General features: G+C 40.3%; 2 protein-coding genes across 2 annotated transcripts in view; one reads left to right on the top strand and one right to left on the bottom strand.

Moving 5' to 3' along the window:
• Window positions 1-822, bottom strand: part of LOC146666313 (uncharacterized) — a 1,724-nt gene extending 902 nt beyond the window's left edge. The window contains exons 1-2 of the mRNA XM_085410980.1: window positions 308-822; window positions 1-183 (exon numbers count right to left, since the gene is read on the bottom strand). The exon at window positions 1-183 is cut by the window's left edge and continues 100 nt beyond it. Of these exons, the coding sequence (XP_085267106.1) occupies window positions 1-183; window positions 308-639 (515 nt within the window). The 5' untranslated portion in view covers window positions 640-822. The remainder of the gene's footprint in view (window positions 184-307) is intronic.
• LOC146666312 (uncharacterized) overlaps window positions 1-15,487 on the top strand; it is a 477,181-nt gene that overhangs the window by 41,928 nt on the left and 419,766 nt on the right. The window lies entirely within an intron of this gene.

Here is a 15,487-nt window from a genome sequence, read left to right on the forward strand (position 1 = left end):
CGGTCTATTGTGGACACGCTGACAGCATCAATGTTCTCAAAGTTTACATTATCTGCAATGACTTTGTCTCTGATCTCTCGGAGTCTAATGCAGTTGTTCTCACGGACCATATCTGCAATGAGGGTTTCTTGTGCCGCTGTGAATATGGCAACCCTCCCACCTCTATGTGGCATTCTTTCAGCTCTAAAGAAAGAAACATGTGTTGTCAATTGACTGATTTATATGTAAAACTACATGTAAAGTAACAGACCACTTTCACAGGCCTGTAAAACTGTAGTGTGACAAAGAAAGCTATAGCGTACTATACCTGTTGTGTTGTCCAAATGCCTTGATAATGGTGGCCACGGTGAACCTACTCAGGTTTGGATGTACTCTTCGTCCCGCTTCAGCCATTGTCATGCCATGGACAATGACATGATCAATTACTGTTGCTCGCATATCATCTGTTATGATGGTGTGAGGTTGTCTTCTTCTCCCACCTGGACCTTCTCCCCTCTCTTGTTGGCCTCCTTCTCTTCCTCCTCTACTCCAAACTCCTCTTCTTCTTAGGCCTCCACCTCTTCCTCCTCTGATCTCAACCCCTCTTCCTCTTTGGCCTGCAGCTCTTCTCCTTCCGCACGCTCGAATGCCTTCATCCATTGTGATTGTTTGGCATCTTCACCAAACTATGCTTTTATAGGTGGGGTCACATCATTAGCAACAGGTGTCTTCAATTTTGAGTCGTTGTGTGTAGTGACTGACGCCAGGTGTGTTCCCTGTGTTCAAAGATTGGTGACTGTGGCAAGCATTTTGCATCACATGGGCTTTCATTTGAGAATATGAGCAGAGTTGTTTTGCAACATGTGTTTTAGCAAGGAAAAATGTGTTTAGACTACTGGTCATTTGGGTTACAGGATTGGCTTTTGTGTTTTAACATTTGAGAAAAACTGTAATCTTGTGCTTTAGATTATTGTTCCTGTCTAACGATCACATTTTATCAACTTCTTTGGCACATTTTTAGAAGCATTTTAAAATTCACAGAACTGAAGCTGTATTTAAGAAAAGAAAAAAACTTTGTGTATCGAAGCCCAGCCCTGTAGATAACATGGAAAAGGCTACAAAGGTAATTCATCCAAAAGCTTTCTGGTTGTATTCTTTTCTTTGGTCCAGTTCTTTCATGAAGGTTCAAGTTGTCAAAACAATAAGTGGAAATTGTCACAAATTGAGCTTTTTTAAAAAAAAAAAAATGTCCACACATTAACAAAAATATATTTTCATTATATTTAATTATAAGAGCTAACACATGGAGTCTGTTCATACAATCCCCTGAGGCTTGTGCCTGTATCTCGGTTAAATGATTTACAAATCCTTCGCTTCTGGTTATGTTTACATTTCATTTGCCTCATTTACACAATGTATGACAGAAATACAAAAGGGGGACTTTTGTAAGACATGTAAATCTTGTAGATTTAAAAACGAAGTATAAATATTAACTGTTACGTTTTTGATTTTTTAAAATACGAGTGTACAAAAATTTCAAGGTTTGAAGAAAGAAAGTGAGCTTATTTAACTAAAGCTTGTTCTTTATCCAGTGGTAGAATTTGTTTTTTTGTTTGTTTGTTTTTTTCATTTTTCATAACATAATGCAATTGCAATACTAGAGAAAAAAAAGATGCTGTTGTAAAACAGTTATTAAGAATTAGAACCCAAATGGATCTATTACAGACATCTTAAAAAGGATGTCTGCATAAAAGTGGAAAATGAAATCAGGAAAGCTAAAATGAAGCATAGGAAAAATGCATTAGAGCAGTGGACCTCTTGGAGCCACCTAGGAAAGTTTAAAATAATGGCCTTGTTAAATCAATCTGCAAAGGAAACAAAACTAATCTATTTTGTGCTTAAAAAGGTCTGAGTTCACTGATAATATCTCCACGCATAAATGTATATCTCCAAATGTGTCACAGCCCTATTGGGAGGGCGAGAACAAGGAAGGGAGCTGGCCCTGATGCTGTCTGTAGGTGTACGCTGTGCTGTTGTGGGTCAGATTAATACAATTTGTCTGAACATTTGCAGATTTGTTCCAAGCTTGGCCAGAAACAGACCTAGAAAATTCTGGACTTCTTGAGAAAGCTGCTGTCTACTGAAAATCTTCTGCGCTGTTGTCTTGTCCTCAGAATGTGAAGTCAGAGCGTGGTTATGCTCTGTCTTTTTAAAATGAGGTCACGGTGACATCCAAACAAACAAGCAAACAAAAACAAAACATCAATTTTAAGAAAAGTAACGATAAACCAAATCATAGATTGATAAATAATGAGGATATTTGAACTGTTGACATATAATAATAATAATACGGACTGTGTTTGAGTTCACACAAAGTCTGTAGCGTTTCCTAACAGCTGTATATGCAGTCTACTTCAAATTTAGAAGGTATGCTGTGAACCCACGTAAGGCCAATGTCAGTTATTTGTCAAGTCATCTGAATGAAGCATGGACTTATAACATTAGTATTAGCACTCACCTCGCTACTACTAATAAGCAGCTCAAGCTAAAAGCAAATTAATTTACCCGTGCTTCACCTGTCCATCAGATTTCATGAAATTCAGCCCTGTGGCATTTGTGTAACGTTTCCTGACTGACAGAGAAATGACACTGAACACAAACCTCCATGGTGAATGAAATACACACAACTGCAAGTAATGGCACATTACACCTACTTCCTCTGATAATGTTACGTCTTAGCTGATATTGAAAAACTCATCTCTTTTTCAATACCAACCGACATTATGTCATGTGACCTGACTGAAGGGTTGTAAAACTGACCAGGTAAAAACAGAGAAATCCACTTGTGATGAGATATTTTGAGCAGTAGAGGAATTTTTTTTACTAATCAGCTGCTGTATGCAATTCCCCAAAGGATTAGTTCATTTATCCAGCCATCTGTCTTTTATTTTATTAAGTTGTCAATGTTTATTCATGAAAAATAATCTGTGAGCAAGTATTTTTGTCGTTTTAAATGTAAAAAGTAAGAACTACGGGTCATAAATAGCAGCCGATAACTACAATCATTCAGTTTAACTTTTCATCTGGAAGACATTACATTATAACTGGAAATGGAGAAGTACAGTCACCTGTTGGCTGCATGGTTCACTTTCTTATTCCAGTAAAAGGAAAAGTAAGCTGAATCCCCACGAAAATATGCACACACACACACACACACACACACACACACACACACACACACACACACACACACACACACACACACACACACACACACACACACACACAGCATGTCCAATTTGTCAACCCACTGTTTAGATGGGGAATTCTCACAACGTGACTCACAGCTGCGTTCAAAGAAAGACTCGTCCATGTTTGTGTGATCGGAAGGGGCTTCAGTTTTGTTACTCAAACCTTCTGAGTTACTGTGAATCAGTAGTTTTCCTATTTAAAGGTGGTAAGAGACACCTTTAAATAGCTCATTTGTTGGTGTTTGTGGTATTCTGCAGACTGTGACCTTACAAAGATGTTTTGTTATCGTAGGAAGATGTAAAATTCCATGTCCAATTGGACCCCTAATGTTACGCTGTCGAATAGACTGTTGAGTCGATAAAATGCAAACATTCAAGGTGAATGTTTGCATTCAGATGTGAGGGAGAGAGAGATTACGCCGTCTGTAAGTGGTTCATTTTTGTGTTTACTGAACAGGTGCAGATAACGCTGCGAGGAACAGAAAGTCATCAGCTCTGCAGCAGGATGTAACGAAAATCTAAACATGTTTTGGCCTTTTCCAAATCCTGTGCTGCTGTGGACCACAGCGAGGCATAAAAATAAGGAAAGTAGTTTTTAAAAAAGAAGCTTAAGTCGTATTTTTTAAAGTAGGTTTGCTTACCTGTGCTTTATGACAAACTGCTTGTTGGCTGTTTCAGACACACTGAGATTAGCATTTGTTTGAATAAATATCAATGGCCTCTTGAAGTCCAGTAGTAGTTCTACTTTTTGCCTCTTACTCCTGTGGGAAAGATCTGACTGCGTAGTAATAAATCCCTCTGTAAAGTGCATTCACATTTTAGCTCTTAACAGTTATTTGAAGTCCGACAGGTATAGCACACTGACCTTTGCAGAGCTTTTGTTGTTGTTATTAAAGACAGAAAATCAAAAAAGACTCAAGGCACTGAAGGGATTTCCTAACAAAGCTAACCCCTGGCTTCTATTGTTTCCCGCATGCCAAGGTTTCTGACCCAAATTCAGGACTACAAGGCAGATGAAATGGTCTGAATGCCAGTTTAAACAGAAACAATGTGAAAAGAATATCACCTTAATCAACACAGACAATACACGAGTCACTGGGAGCATGGCTTATGAGCTGTAGTCAGCCTTCGGCTCGGATTATGGCTCCTTCTCTACAACCAGACAAACCACTGACCTCTACAGTCATTCCAATCATACAATGGCAACGTAATTCTGAAAGTAGCCTTGATTAGTCAGCAAGAGACAGAGTGCTTCAACAACAGGAATAGAATATGTAACTGTAATAGCAAGGCTGAAGGGCCCAAAAGCAGGCATAAGCATATGCACACCTTCAATAGACAGATGCAGACAGGAAACAAAAGGAAGACAGCATTGTATCTACACACAGAGAGCTAATCAAGGGAAACATACAGGTGCAGACGATCAAGCTAATGAGACAATGTACCAGAGTCTCAACAGTACTGTATTTGTCAGGATCTTTGTTATCCATAGTAATATCTACATTTAGTTTTGTCTGAACGGTTAGGTAAAAGGAAAAGGTTTCTGTCGATTCCATTAATTACATTTGTGTAGTTGAAATAAATAATTTCTGATATCCCCTCCTATTGCTTCTAATGTTGTAATGCAGTGATTGAGAGAGAAAAGTGCAATCTGGCAACATGAATATTGGACCCGCGTCCATATTTCTTTACCTTGTGCCTCAGCTGCCTGTATATTGACTAATTCATCGTGTCTTGCTGACTTGAGCAATAAAGAAACCAGGGGTGGGGGTTGCTGCAACGTGTTGCCAAAGCACAACAGAGGTGAGTCTATCAATGACACAGAGTCCAGTGCCAGCAGAAACAGCATCCCGAACCTAAACTGCCATGTGGTGAAATCAAGCAGAACGATGCCAAAACTGGCATCATTGCCAGGGTTTAAGAGGCTAGGTGGCTGCATGGTGGTTGGCAGCAGGGACACGTCGGCAGCCTGTCGTCCCCCAGAGGAGACTCATTGAGCAATGTGGAGAGATGAGATGAGGAGGAACAAACAAATGTCTGAGCACCACGCTTTATATGCGAAAGAGAGGCTGTTATTTAACACCGAATCTGACTTTAATGACTCCATCACGCTTTGAATCTTGAACAGAAGGATGTATTGTGGGATTGTTTTCAACAGTTTCGACATGTGACCCCCCTCGAAATTAAAGAATGGAGCTAATGTGACCCCAATGACCTCTGTGCAATCCATAAAAGATGTGAAATGTAACGCTGACGATCACCATTATGCCACTATGCGAGGCGTTGCATGTCACCTTTTCTCTATAGTTGCACTTTCCTGTAAAAAAAGGGGGGTCAAAAGCGAGTTTTTCCTTCCCATTGTAGTCAAGGGGTTTGCTCATTGGGGGTTTCTCTGTGTTATTGTAGGGTCTTTACCTTACATTATAAAGCACAATATAAAGCACCTTGTGGTACGCTAAATAACTAATCTGTTTAAGTTAATTACAGTTGTATGCACATTTACTATGATATCTGTTTTGAATCCAGTTTTGCAGAGACAGCACACAAACTACAGGGCAGAAGTTATCATCTTACCCCAAAGTTATATGCATCCAAAAACGTAAAAGCATTCACACATCAGCCATGGCTTATGAAAGCAAGTCAGTCGGAGACTAGTTTCCACTAGAAACTAACACGGACACAGCAGATCTGATAAACAGTACGCATGCATCTTCATTCTGCATGTTTACGGCATAATTAAATGTGTCAAATAATAATATTTTCCAATCTGGAGAAGAGAATTGTCCTCCAGAGCATAACAGTAATTGTGCCTCTCTCATTCCAATTGGGTGCTATGTGAAAATTGCCTTTCCACCGGAGCTGAGATGATGGTACTTTCATAATGAAACAACAAATGATAATGCGACATAACAAAATGTCACATTTTGAATGGACAAATGTCTTAAAATGTATTTATTTTCTTTTTCCTAACAATTAAACATATTCCGTGTTATTACATAACAATAGCATCTCACTGGTGTTACCTTTAACCTTTGCCAGTATTATCCTTCAGTCTCACGTGGTTACAGTGTAACGATAAAGCAACAAATTTGGAGATGATCTTTTATTTCAGTGGGCATGGCAGCTCAAAGCAGGGCCTTTTGTGAGTGAGTCAGAGTCAAAATCCAACATGATAATGGAGTTTATAACGAAGGGACAAATTTTCCTCCCCCAGCAGAGCAATATCCCAGCCACACGGCATCAACTGTTGTAAAACATCCCAACACTCTAATGCCAGACACCACGAACAACTCTAAAGGTTCGTTAGGTTCTTTGGGTCGACCGTGGCTCAGGGGGTTGGGAATCGCATCTGTAACCGGAAGGTCGCCGGTTCGATCCCTGGGCTCTCTGTCCTGGTTGTTGTGTCCTTGGGCAAGACACTTTACCCTACTTGCCTACTGGTGTTGGCCAGAGGGGCTGATGGCGCGATATGGCAGCCTCGCTTCTGTCAGTATGCCCCCGGGGCAGCTGTGGCTACAACTGTAGCTTTCCTCCACCAGTGTATGAATGTGAGAGTGAATGAATAGTGGCATTGTAAAGCGCTTTGGGTGCCTAGAAAAAAAGCGCTATATAAATCCAATCCATTATTATTATTCTGTTCATGCCCTAATTTGTTAAAAATATTCAAATGTCCTAGTACAGTCTTGTTATTTCTCATTTACTGGTTAAACTGGTCACAGAAACAGGAAATAAAACCCAGCACTGGATAGACTATCCTTCTGGGATTAGCATTTGCTAGTGTTTTGCTTGTGGACATGCCTGTGGATCAAGGGGAAAGCATGGATGTGTAGTCAGTGATATACAGTGGGGCAAAAAAGTATTTAGTCAGAATCAGAATCAGAAAGGGTTTTACTGCCAAATGTTGAGCAGGTTTACAACATTAGGAAATTGCTGCGGTGCTTCAGTGCAAACATACTGTCATAAAAATATAAAAGTCAGCCACCGATTGTGCAAGTTCCCCCACCTAAAATGATGACAGAGGTCAGTAATTTGCATCAGAGGTACACTTCAACTGTGAGAGACAGAATGTGAAAAAAAAATCCATGAATCCACATGGTAGGATTTGTAAAGAATTTATTCGTAAATCAGGGTGGAAAATAAGTATTTGGTCAATAACAAAAATACAACTCAATACTTTGTAACATAACCTTTGTTGGCAATAACAGAGGTCAAACGTTTACTATAGGTCTTTACCAGGTTTGCACACACAGTAGCTGGTATTTTGGCCCATTCCTCCATGCAGATCTTCTCGAGAGCAGTGATGTTTTGGGGCTGTCGCCGAGCAACACGGACTTTCAACTCCCGCCACAGATTTTCTATGGGGTTGAGGTCTGGAGACTGGCTAGGCCACTCCAGGACTTTCAAATGCTTCTTACGGAGCCACTCCTTTGTTGCCCGGGCGGTGTGTTTTGGATCATTGTCATGTTGGAAGACCCAGCCTCGTTTCATCTTCAAAGTTCTCACTGATGGAAGGAGGTTTTGGCTCAAATCTCACGATACATGGCCCCATTCATTCTGTCCTTAACACGGATCAGTCGTCCTGTCCCCTTGGCAGAAAAACAGCCCCATAGCATGATGTTTCCACCCCCATGCTTCACAGTAGGTATGGTGTTCTTGGGATGCAACTCAGTATTCTTCTTCCTCCAAACACGACGAGTTGAGTTTATACCAAAAAGTTCTACTTTGGTTTCATCTGACCACATGACATTCTCCCAATCCTCTGCTGTATCATCCATGTGCTCTCTGGCAAACTTCAGACGGGCCTGGACATGCACTGGCTTCAGCAGTCTGGCACTGCGGGATTTGATTCCCTGCCGTTGTAGTGTGTTACTGATGGTGACCTTTGTTACTTTGGTCCCAGCTCTCTGCAGGTCATTCACCAGGTCCCCCCGTGTGGTTCTGGGATCTTTGCTCACCGTTCTCATGATCATTTTGACCCCACGGGATGAGATCTTGCGTGGAGCCCCAGATCGAGGGAGATTATCAGTGGTCTTGTATGTCTTCCATTTTCTGATGATTGCTCCCACAGTTGATTTTTTCACACCAAGCTGCTTGCCTATTGTAGATTCACTCTTCCCAGTCTGGTGCAGGTCTACAATACTTTTCCTGGTGTCCTTCGAAAGCTCTTTGGTCTTGGCCATGGCGGAGTTTGGAGTCTGACTGTTTGAGGCTGTGGACAGGTGTCTTTTATACAGATGATGAGTTCAAACAGGTGCCATTCATACAGGTAACGAGTGGGGGACAGAAAAGCTTCTTACAGAAGACGTTACAGGTCTGTGAGAGCCAGAGATTTTCCTTGTTTGAGGTGACCAAATACTTATTTTCCACCCTGATTTACGAATAAATTCTTTACAAATCCTACCATGTGAATTCATGGATTTTTTTTTCACATTCTGTCTCTCACAGTTGAAGTGTACCTCTGGTGCAAATTACTGACCTCTGTCATCATTTTAAGTGGGGGAACTTGCACAATCGGTGGCTGACTAAATACTTTTTTGCCCCACTGTATTACTTTAGGTTTGTTAGAAAAACACCTGAAGGACTCCAGTTTAACTGGTGTAACTCCAGTGTATGTGTGGAGGGTACCCACATGTTTTCACTGAGCCCCGTGTTCATCCTGCGATGATATATTTGACACTTTGAAGGCCAAAGTGGATCTTTCGATGCTTACGGATCCATACAGGGAGTGCAGAATTATTAGGCAAATGAGTATTTTGTCCACATCATCCTCTTCATGCATGTTGTCTTACTCCAAGCTGTATAGGCTCGAAAGCCTACTACCAATTAAGCATATTAGATGACGTGCATCTCTGTAATGAGAAGGGGCGTGGTCTAATGACATCAACACCCTTAAATCAGGTGTGCATAATTATTAGGCAACGTCCTTTCCTTTGGCAAAATGGGTCAAAAGAAGGACTTGACAGGCTCAGAAAAGTCAAAAATAGTGAGATATCTTGCAGAGGGATGCAGCAGTCTCAAAATTGCAAAGCTTCTGAAGCGTGATCATCGAACAATCAAGCGTTTCATTCAAAATAATCAACAGGGTCGCAAGAAGCGTGTGGAAAAACCAAGGCGCAAAATAACTGCCCATGAACTGAGAAAAGTCAAGCGTGCAGCTGCCAAGATGCCACTTGCCACCAGTTTGGCCATATTTCAGAGCTGCAACATCACTGGAGTGCCCAAAAGCACAAGGTGTGCAATACTCAGAGACATGGCCAAGGTAAGAAAGGCTGAAAGACGACCACCACTGAACAAGACACACAAGCTGAAACGTCAAGACTGGGCCAAGAAATATCTCAAGACTGGTTTTTCTAAGGTTTTATGGACTGATGAAATGAGAGTGAGTCTTGATGGGCCAGATGGATGGGCCCGTGGCTGGATTGGTAAAGGGCAGAGAGCTCCAGTCCGACTCAGACGCCAGCAAGGTGGAGGTGGAGTACTGGTTTGGGCTGGTATCATCAAAGATGAGCTTGTGGGGCCTTTTCGGGTTGAGGATGGAGTCAAGCTCAACTCCCAGTCCTACTGCCAGTGTCTGGAAGACACCTTCTTCAAGCAGTGGTACAGGAAGAAGTCTGCATCCTTCAAGAAAAACATGATTTCCATGCAGGACAATGCTCCATCACACGCGTCCAAGTACTCCACAGCGTGGCTGGCAAGAAAGGGTATAAAAGAAGAAAAACTAATGACATGGCCACCTCGTTCACCTGATCTGAACCCCATTGAGAACCTGTGGTCCATCATCAAATGTGAGATTTACAAGGAGGGAAAACAGTACACCTCTCTGAACAGTGTCTGGGAGGCTGTGGTTGCTGCTGCACGCAATGTTGATGGTGAACAGATCAAAACACTGACAGAATCCATGGATGGCAGGCTTTTGAGTGTCCTTGCAAAGAAAGGTGGCTATATTGGTCGCTGATTTGTTTTTGTTTTGTTTTTGAATGTCAGAAATGTATATTTGTGAATGTGGAGATGTTATATTGGTTTCACTGGTAAAAATAAATAATTGAAATGGGTATATATTTGTTTTTTGTTAAGTTGCCTAATAATTATGCACAGTAATAGTCACCTGCACACACAGATATCCCCCTAAAATAGCTAAAACTAAAAACAAACTAAAAACTACTTCCAAAAACATTCAGCTTTGATATTAATGAGTTTTTTTGGGTTCATTGAGAACATGGTTGTTGTTCAATAATAAAATTATTCCTCAAAAATACAACTTGCCTAATAATTCTGCACTCCCTGTATAACTTCAGGGTTCTGCCTCAGAAATACGAAAGTGAGGCTGTAGATTCTTAATTTATCAGTTTTCATTTAAGAGGCAAAGTCTATCTACTGTTTCGTTAAAAGCATTTTTATGTACGGTAGTTGACTTGAATAAAAAGCAATATTCATGTTTTCTTAAGGGAATAGACAGATATGCCCAGGAAGTAATCAAGCCAAACACAGAAGTAATGCACACCAACAAAGAACAGGGACTCTTAAATATAAAGCTCAAATCAAGTATCCTTGAACAAGCTACTCACTTCACAAATTGGGGCTCATGCTTGAGAGAGCACAACTGCAGTGACAGTGATGTGCAAACAAGAACTGCTAAAGCATCAAGCACTTTTCCTGAGGTCACCTACCAAAGTGTTGGATTGTGGACATGTTGTCTGGTTTATCCTCAACTCTTCTAACTTCCTAAAGACTTGCCAAAAAACGTCTAACTCGGATACCCTACGTCTAAATGACAACGAATGTCTATGACAAAAGCAACCTCTCATTCCACACATCATAATTAAGCATCTTTTATTCATTTTAGTGAGTCATGCCTGTTCAGTTCAAAAATATGGCGGGGGGGGGGGAATATATTTTTTAACATTTAAAGGGTATTCACATTTAAAGTGTGAAAAAAGTGTGAAAAGGCGCGACCTCTTTTTGCAGACTAAGCTAAAGTGCCGCTCTTTATCAGTCCTTAAAATGTAAAAAAGGAACAGAAACCTTGCAAAAAGCCCTAATCATTATTCAAATCAATTCAGAGGAGACTCTCAGCTAAAGATCAATTGACAGCGTGTGCGTCTGCATGTAGCCGAGGATGAACAGATGCAGGGGTTTCGTTGGGGTTGACTGCCCTCACTCAGGCCACAGGGAGAAAGACGTCAAGGGCACTGTTACTGCAGGAAGGGACAACCTTTTATTTACTTCTTTGCTTCTCCCTCCCTTGCCTGATTAAAAGATCGCACAGCCAATCAGAGAAATGACTTTGCAGATGGAAATCATGATAACAAAGGAAACTGAGGAACTCTGAAGAGCAAATGTTATTAGGTGCTGCACTTGTTCATCAGCTACAAAATCAAATAAAAGAAACATCTCCTACACCTTTACGCTTCCTGCGGCAACTGATTACACTGATAAATGCATAACGTAGGAGCAAAATCTGAGTAATCACAGAGACAGGCGCATTAAAGTGTCTGAATACTGATGTCCTGCAGTAATTTGCTATGAAATCACAGCTCAAGCCATCATTTCATAATTGCTGAGCCACTGACAGAGCTGTTTCTGCTTTCAAAAGCCATTAACAGTTGAAGGATGAAAAGTCTAAACATCAAAATGTCAAAATCCTCCTTCAGCTAAGGAGAGGGGGGAAAATTACTCTCTGCCAGGTATTTCTGACCCCATGTGAAACAAACAAACCTAGTCTGAATGTCTTTTCTCTTCCAGCTGTGTCGAGGGTATGTGAATGGCTATAGCACAAAGATGTTTGTAGAATAGCCATTAGCATCCTTTTGTCTGAACACGGTGATCCCACATCCCCAAACCAGAATTAAAATGAATGGATTGATTAATATTCCATGGATTAAAGATGAAGGCTGCTTCGACTTCTGAATTGTAATGTTTTCATACATGCGTTTAATCTCAGTCGTCACAGGGAGATAGAAAAAACCCCTCTCTGCTCACGAATACATTCATGTATTAATTGGCAGGCTGTCAGTCACCTTCTCATCGCTCTCCTACAAATTCTCTCACAGCTGCACGTACTTTGCCGGCTAGTCATCTTGAATGTGCTTCAGTTTTTTTGTTTTTTTTCCCAGAGTGCTACTTCGTTTTGACGCTAATCCGTAAACCTCTCTGCTACTCCACTCCTTCTTTCTTTCTCTGGATTTCTGTGCTCTCTTATCGCTACCCTCGTACTTTGTAGCATAAATTATCTGAGAGTGAAAGTACAGCACTGCATTTAGGTAGTTTACTTACATGAATTTAGTTTGCTACGGACTTTAATATTATATGTAAAACCATATACATTACTAAAACATAACAAGTAAACTGATAAAGACTAAAATGAGTATTTCCTAACCTTTTCTATTCATGGTTTCCATAATAAAGCCTCTTCTTTCTGTCTAGTCAGAAAGTCAGATCATAAAAAGATTTGTCAAACTAGCCAGTACATTTTTGCAAAAAAGAAAGAAAGTCAAAGAAAAAGGACAAAACGAAATTATATGATCATTTGCAATTGTAAACAATGGCGGATGTAATGGCAGGTGCTAATGCTGGCTGAGATATTTCAGTGAAGTTGATCGCTAAGGTCTTAGACACACGGGCCTGGAAGATGGTTATCTGACCCGTCACAAGCACCGTTAAATGGACCAATGAATAAGTGGTCCCTGAAGTTTGCTGGCTGTGGTTGCCACACTAAAAACTTCCCTACCAATCACTACCAAGCTATTCAATTAGCTTGCAAGTGTTAGCCAAAAACTAATCTTTCCCCGAGCATTAGCAAGCAACCTCCAGCAACCAGTTGGCAAACTTTTTCCCTAGCGACTGGCGGCTGCCAGACAGTTGCCAACGATTCCCTAGGTCTCTTTTATGGGGCCTAAACTCATTTAATTTTATTATATTTTTTCTTATTGCCATGATATAATAAACAATATTATGATCTGTGAGTGCGGAATATGTTATTAACAGTTTATCTTCCAAGAAACATGAATATTTGCAGTTTATTGATAATATATGTGATAAACCTATAATCAGCGAAGTTGTAAGCTTTTCTGCTTCAATTTTAACTTCCATCTCCAAGTATTACACAGAATTAAATCAACACCTATAAGACAGAGTCAAGAAAAATTCAATATTAAGCCTTCAAAGTGTGGATTTATCATAATACTGTTCTATTCGATTAGGTGCAGGTGTCCAAGCCTCTTTTATCTACTCAAGTGTCAATAAAAGCCCAAGCCCCCATCTGCAACAGGGCAGACAAAGGGACAGAGTAATTACAGCCCGGTGGTCTGTGATCACTGATGTCGACCTAATGGCCATGTGAGCGTGTGAGTGCGAATGTTAACATTTGCCCACTTAAATATGTTTTCCTTGTGCTAAGCTGAGAAAATACAATGCAAGGTCTCAGTATGCTTTCTTCAGTGTGGCTGGTTTTGACATTAAGGTTTGTAAAAAAAGAAATGTCAGCAGAAACATTAACACACAGCACTGCACTATATGTATTCAATGAACTGATGTAAAGAAATGGGTCTTTGTAATTTACTTGAGTTTATCCTGAAGAACGAGTGCTTAGTTGACTCACTGCAGATCCTGAGTAAACTCTGACTGCTTTCTGTGTGCCTATTACAGTGTTAGCTTATTACTGAAGGAGGCACACTCAAACGCACAAACAAATACAGAAACTCACAAACACCAAGTCCTTGGTAGGAAGCCAGAAAGTCTTCTTTCTTTCTTTCTTTCTTTCTTTCTTTCTTTCTTTCTTTCTTTCTTTCTTTCTTTCTTTCTTTCTTTCTTTCTTTTCCTTTTTTTTAAAAACAACTCTTAGCTCACAGGTTGGGGTCACCAAGAGTAGCAGTGTTTAATGGGGCAGATGGTGCTACTCAACGTTCCTTAAAATATTCTAATTCAAGGCTTATCTGAAATTGAGATGAGGGTGAGTGTCATTACTTTAATGGTCAAAGGACAATGGACAAATCTAATTTTTCATGGTTTCTTATTTCTCCTAAATACAAACTTACACTGAATAACTGAATTATTATTATTGGTATTGTTTTTGTCTTATTTTAGTCATTTGTTTATTCAAGTTTTACAATTTCTGAAGCTAAACTTATCCTCCACTTCTCAAACGACTTTTAAGAGGTTTGGCCACTTGCTGTGTGATAGGCAATTATGTCAGCTAATGTGAATCACTAAGCGGAGCCTCATGAACATGACTTAAGCATTGCCCTGTTTTGGAGCATTTTAAATTCAATTCTCTTACTTCCCAGATGTCTGTCAGTCGCTTTTGCCACTAATTAAGTAGGCCTGTCTGTGTCTGGCCAACACACCCATGCATTATTTGTCTACCAAGTTTGCTAGCATTAGCTTATAACTTAGCGCTCCACCCTCATGTCATTTGTCATTCCTAGCTCAAAAAAAGATAAAGATAAAGAGAGATAGACACTGTGGATGTCGTCATCTGTTTTATGCAGTCTATGACTGTCCCTTATTGTTGAGACAGTTTTCTATCAAATGACATTCACAGTGATTCGAGTTGTACTTCATGCTTTGCTCCAAGTTGCAATCGTAATGTCAGGATAATTATTCCATCACATTTTTATCACGAGTAAGTGGACATGCTAATCTTAGCATTAGCTGCTTAAAGATATAGCCGACTGGAGCAAGGTTTTAGTCCTGGGTAAAAACATAATGTCCTAAATCAGCCAGCCATTATGCTTTTTAGCAAATGTTACTTGAATAGCTGAAAATGTTGCCTTTGCTGAAGGCTGTTGGATCAATACACATTCAGTGTATTTAGAGCAGAAAGGTGTGCGGATTAAAACACTGCCAGTTATCATGTTAATAAATGAAGCATAATATTAGCAGTACTTTCTGGACAGCAGTGAAGGTTAAGAGTAACGAGCTGCAGATATTTTGGGTTACAAGCATTAGTCACTGGACGTGCCCTTTACATGAAAAAGCCTCATCAGCAGATGTTAAGTGAGCTGCTGTGTATATGCAGAGGAAGTCCCTCTGATGGAAACATAGATTACTAATTGAATGAATACATGCAGCTCTGTATCGTGTGTCTGCCAGCTTTACTTACGATGTTTTGATGGTGTAGTGTGAGTCTGCCTGTGCACGCAGGGCACAGTTACATAGCGTGATCAAAGTATTATTCTCACCTGTACACAACAAGCCATACAAGACGAAATTCATGCAAATCACTTGCTTCTCTTCAGCGTCCCTGGCCTTTGGTGGCT

The sequence above is a fragment of the Rhamphochromis longiceps genome, linkage group LG7 (genome assembly GCF_057381845.1).
Source record: "Rhamphochromis longiceps isolate RC_006_pf linkage group LG7, R_longiceps_female_GT1.1, whole genome shotgun sequence".
In the NCBI taxonomy this organism is placed as follows: domain Eukaryota; kingdom Metazoa; phylum Chordata; class Actinopteri; order Cichliformes; family Cichlidae; genus Rhamphochromis; species Rhamphochromis longiceps.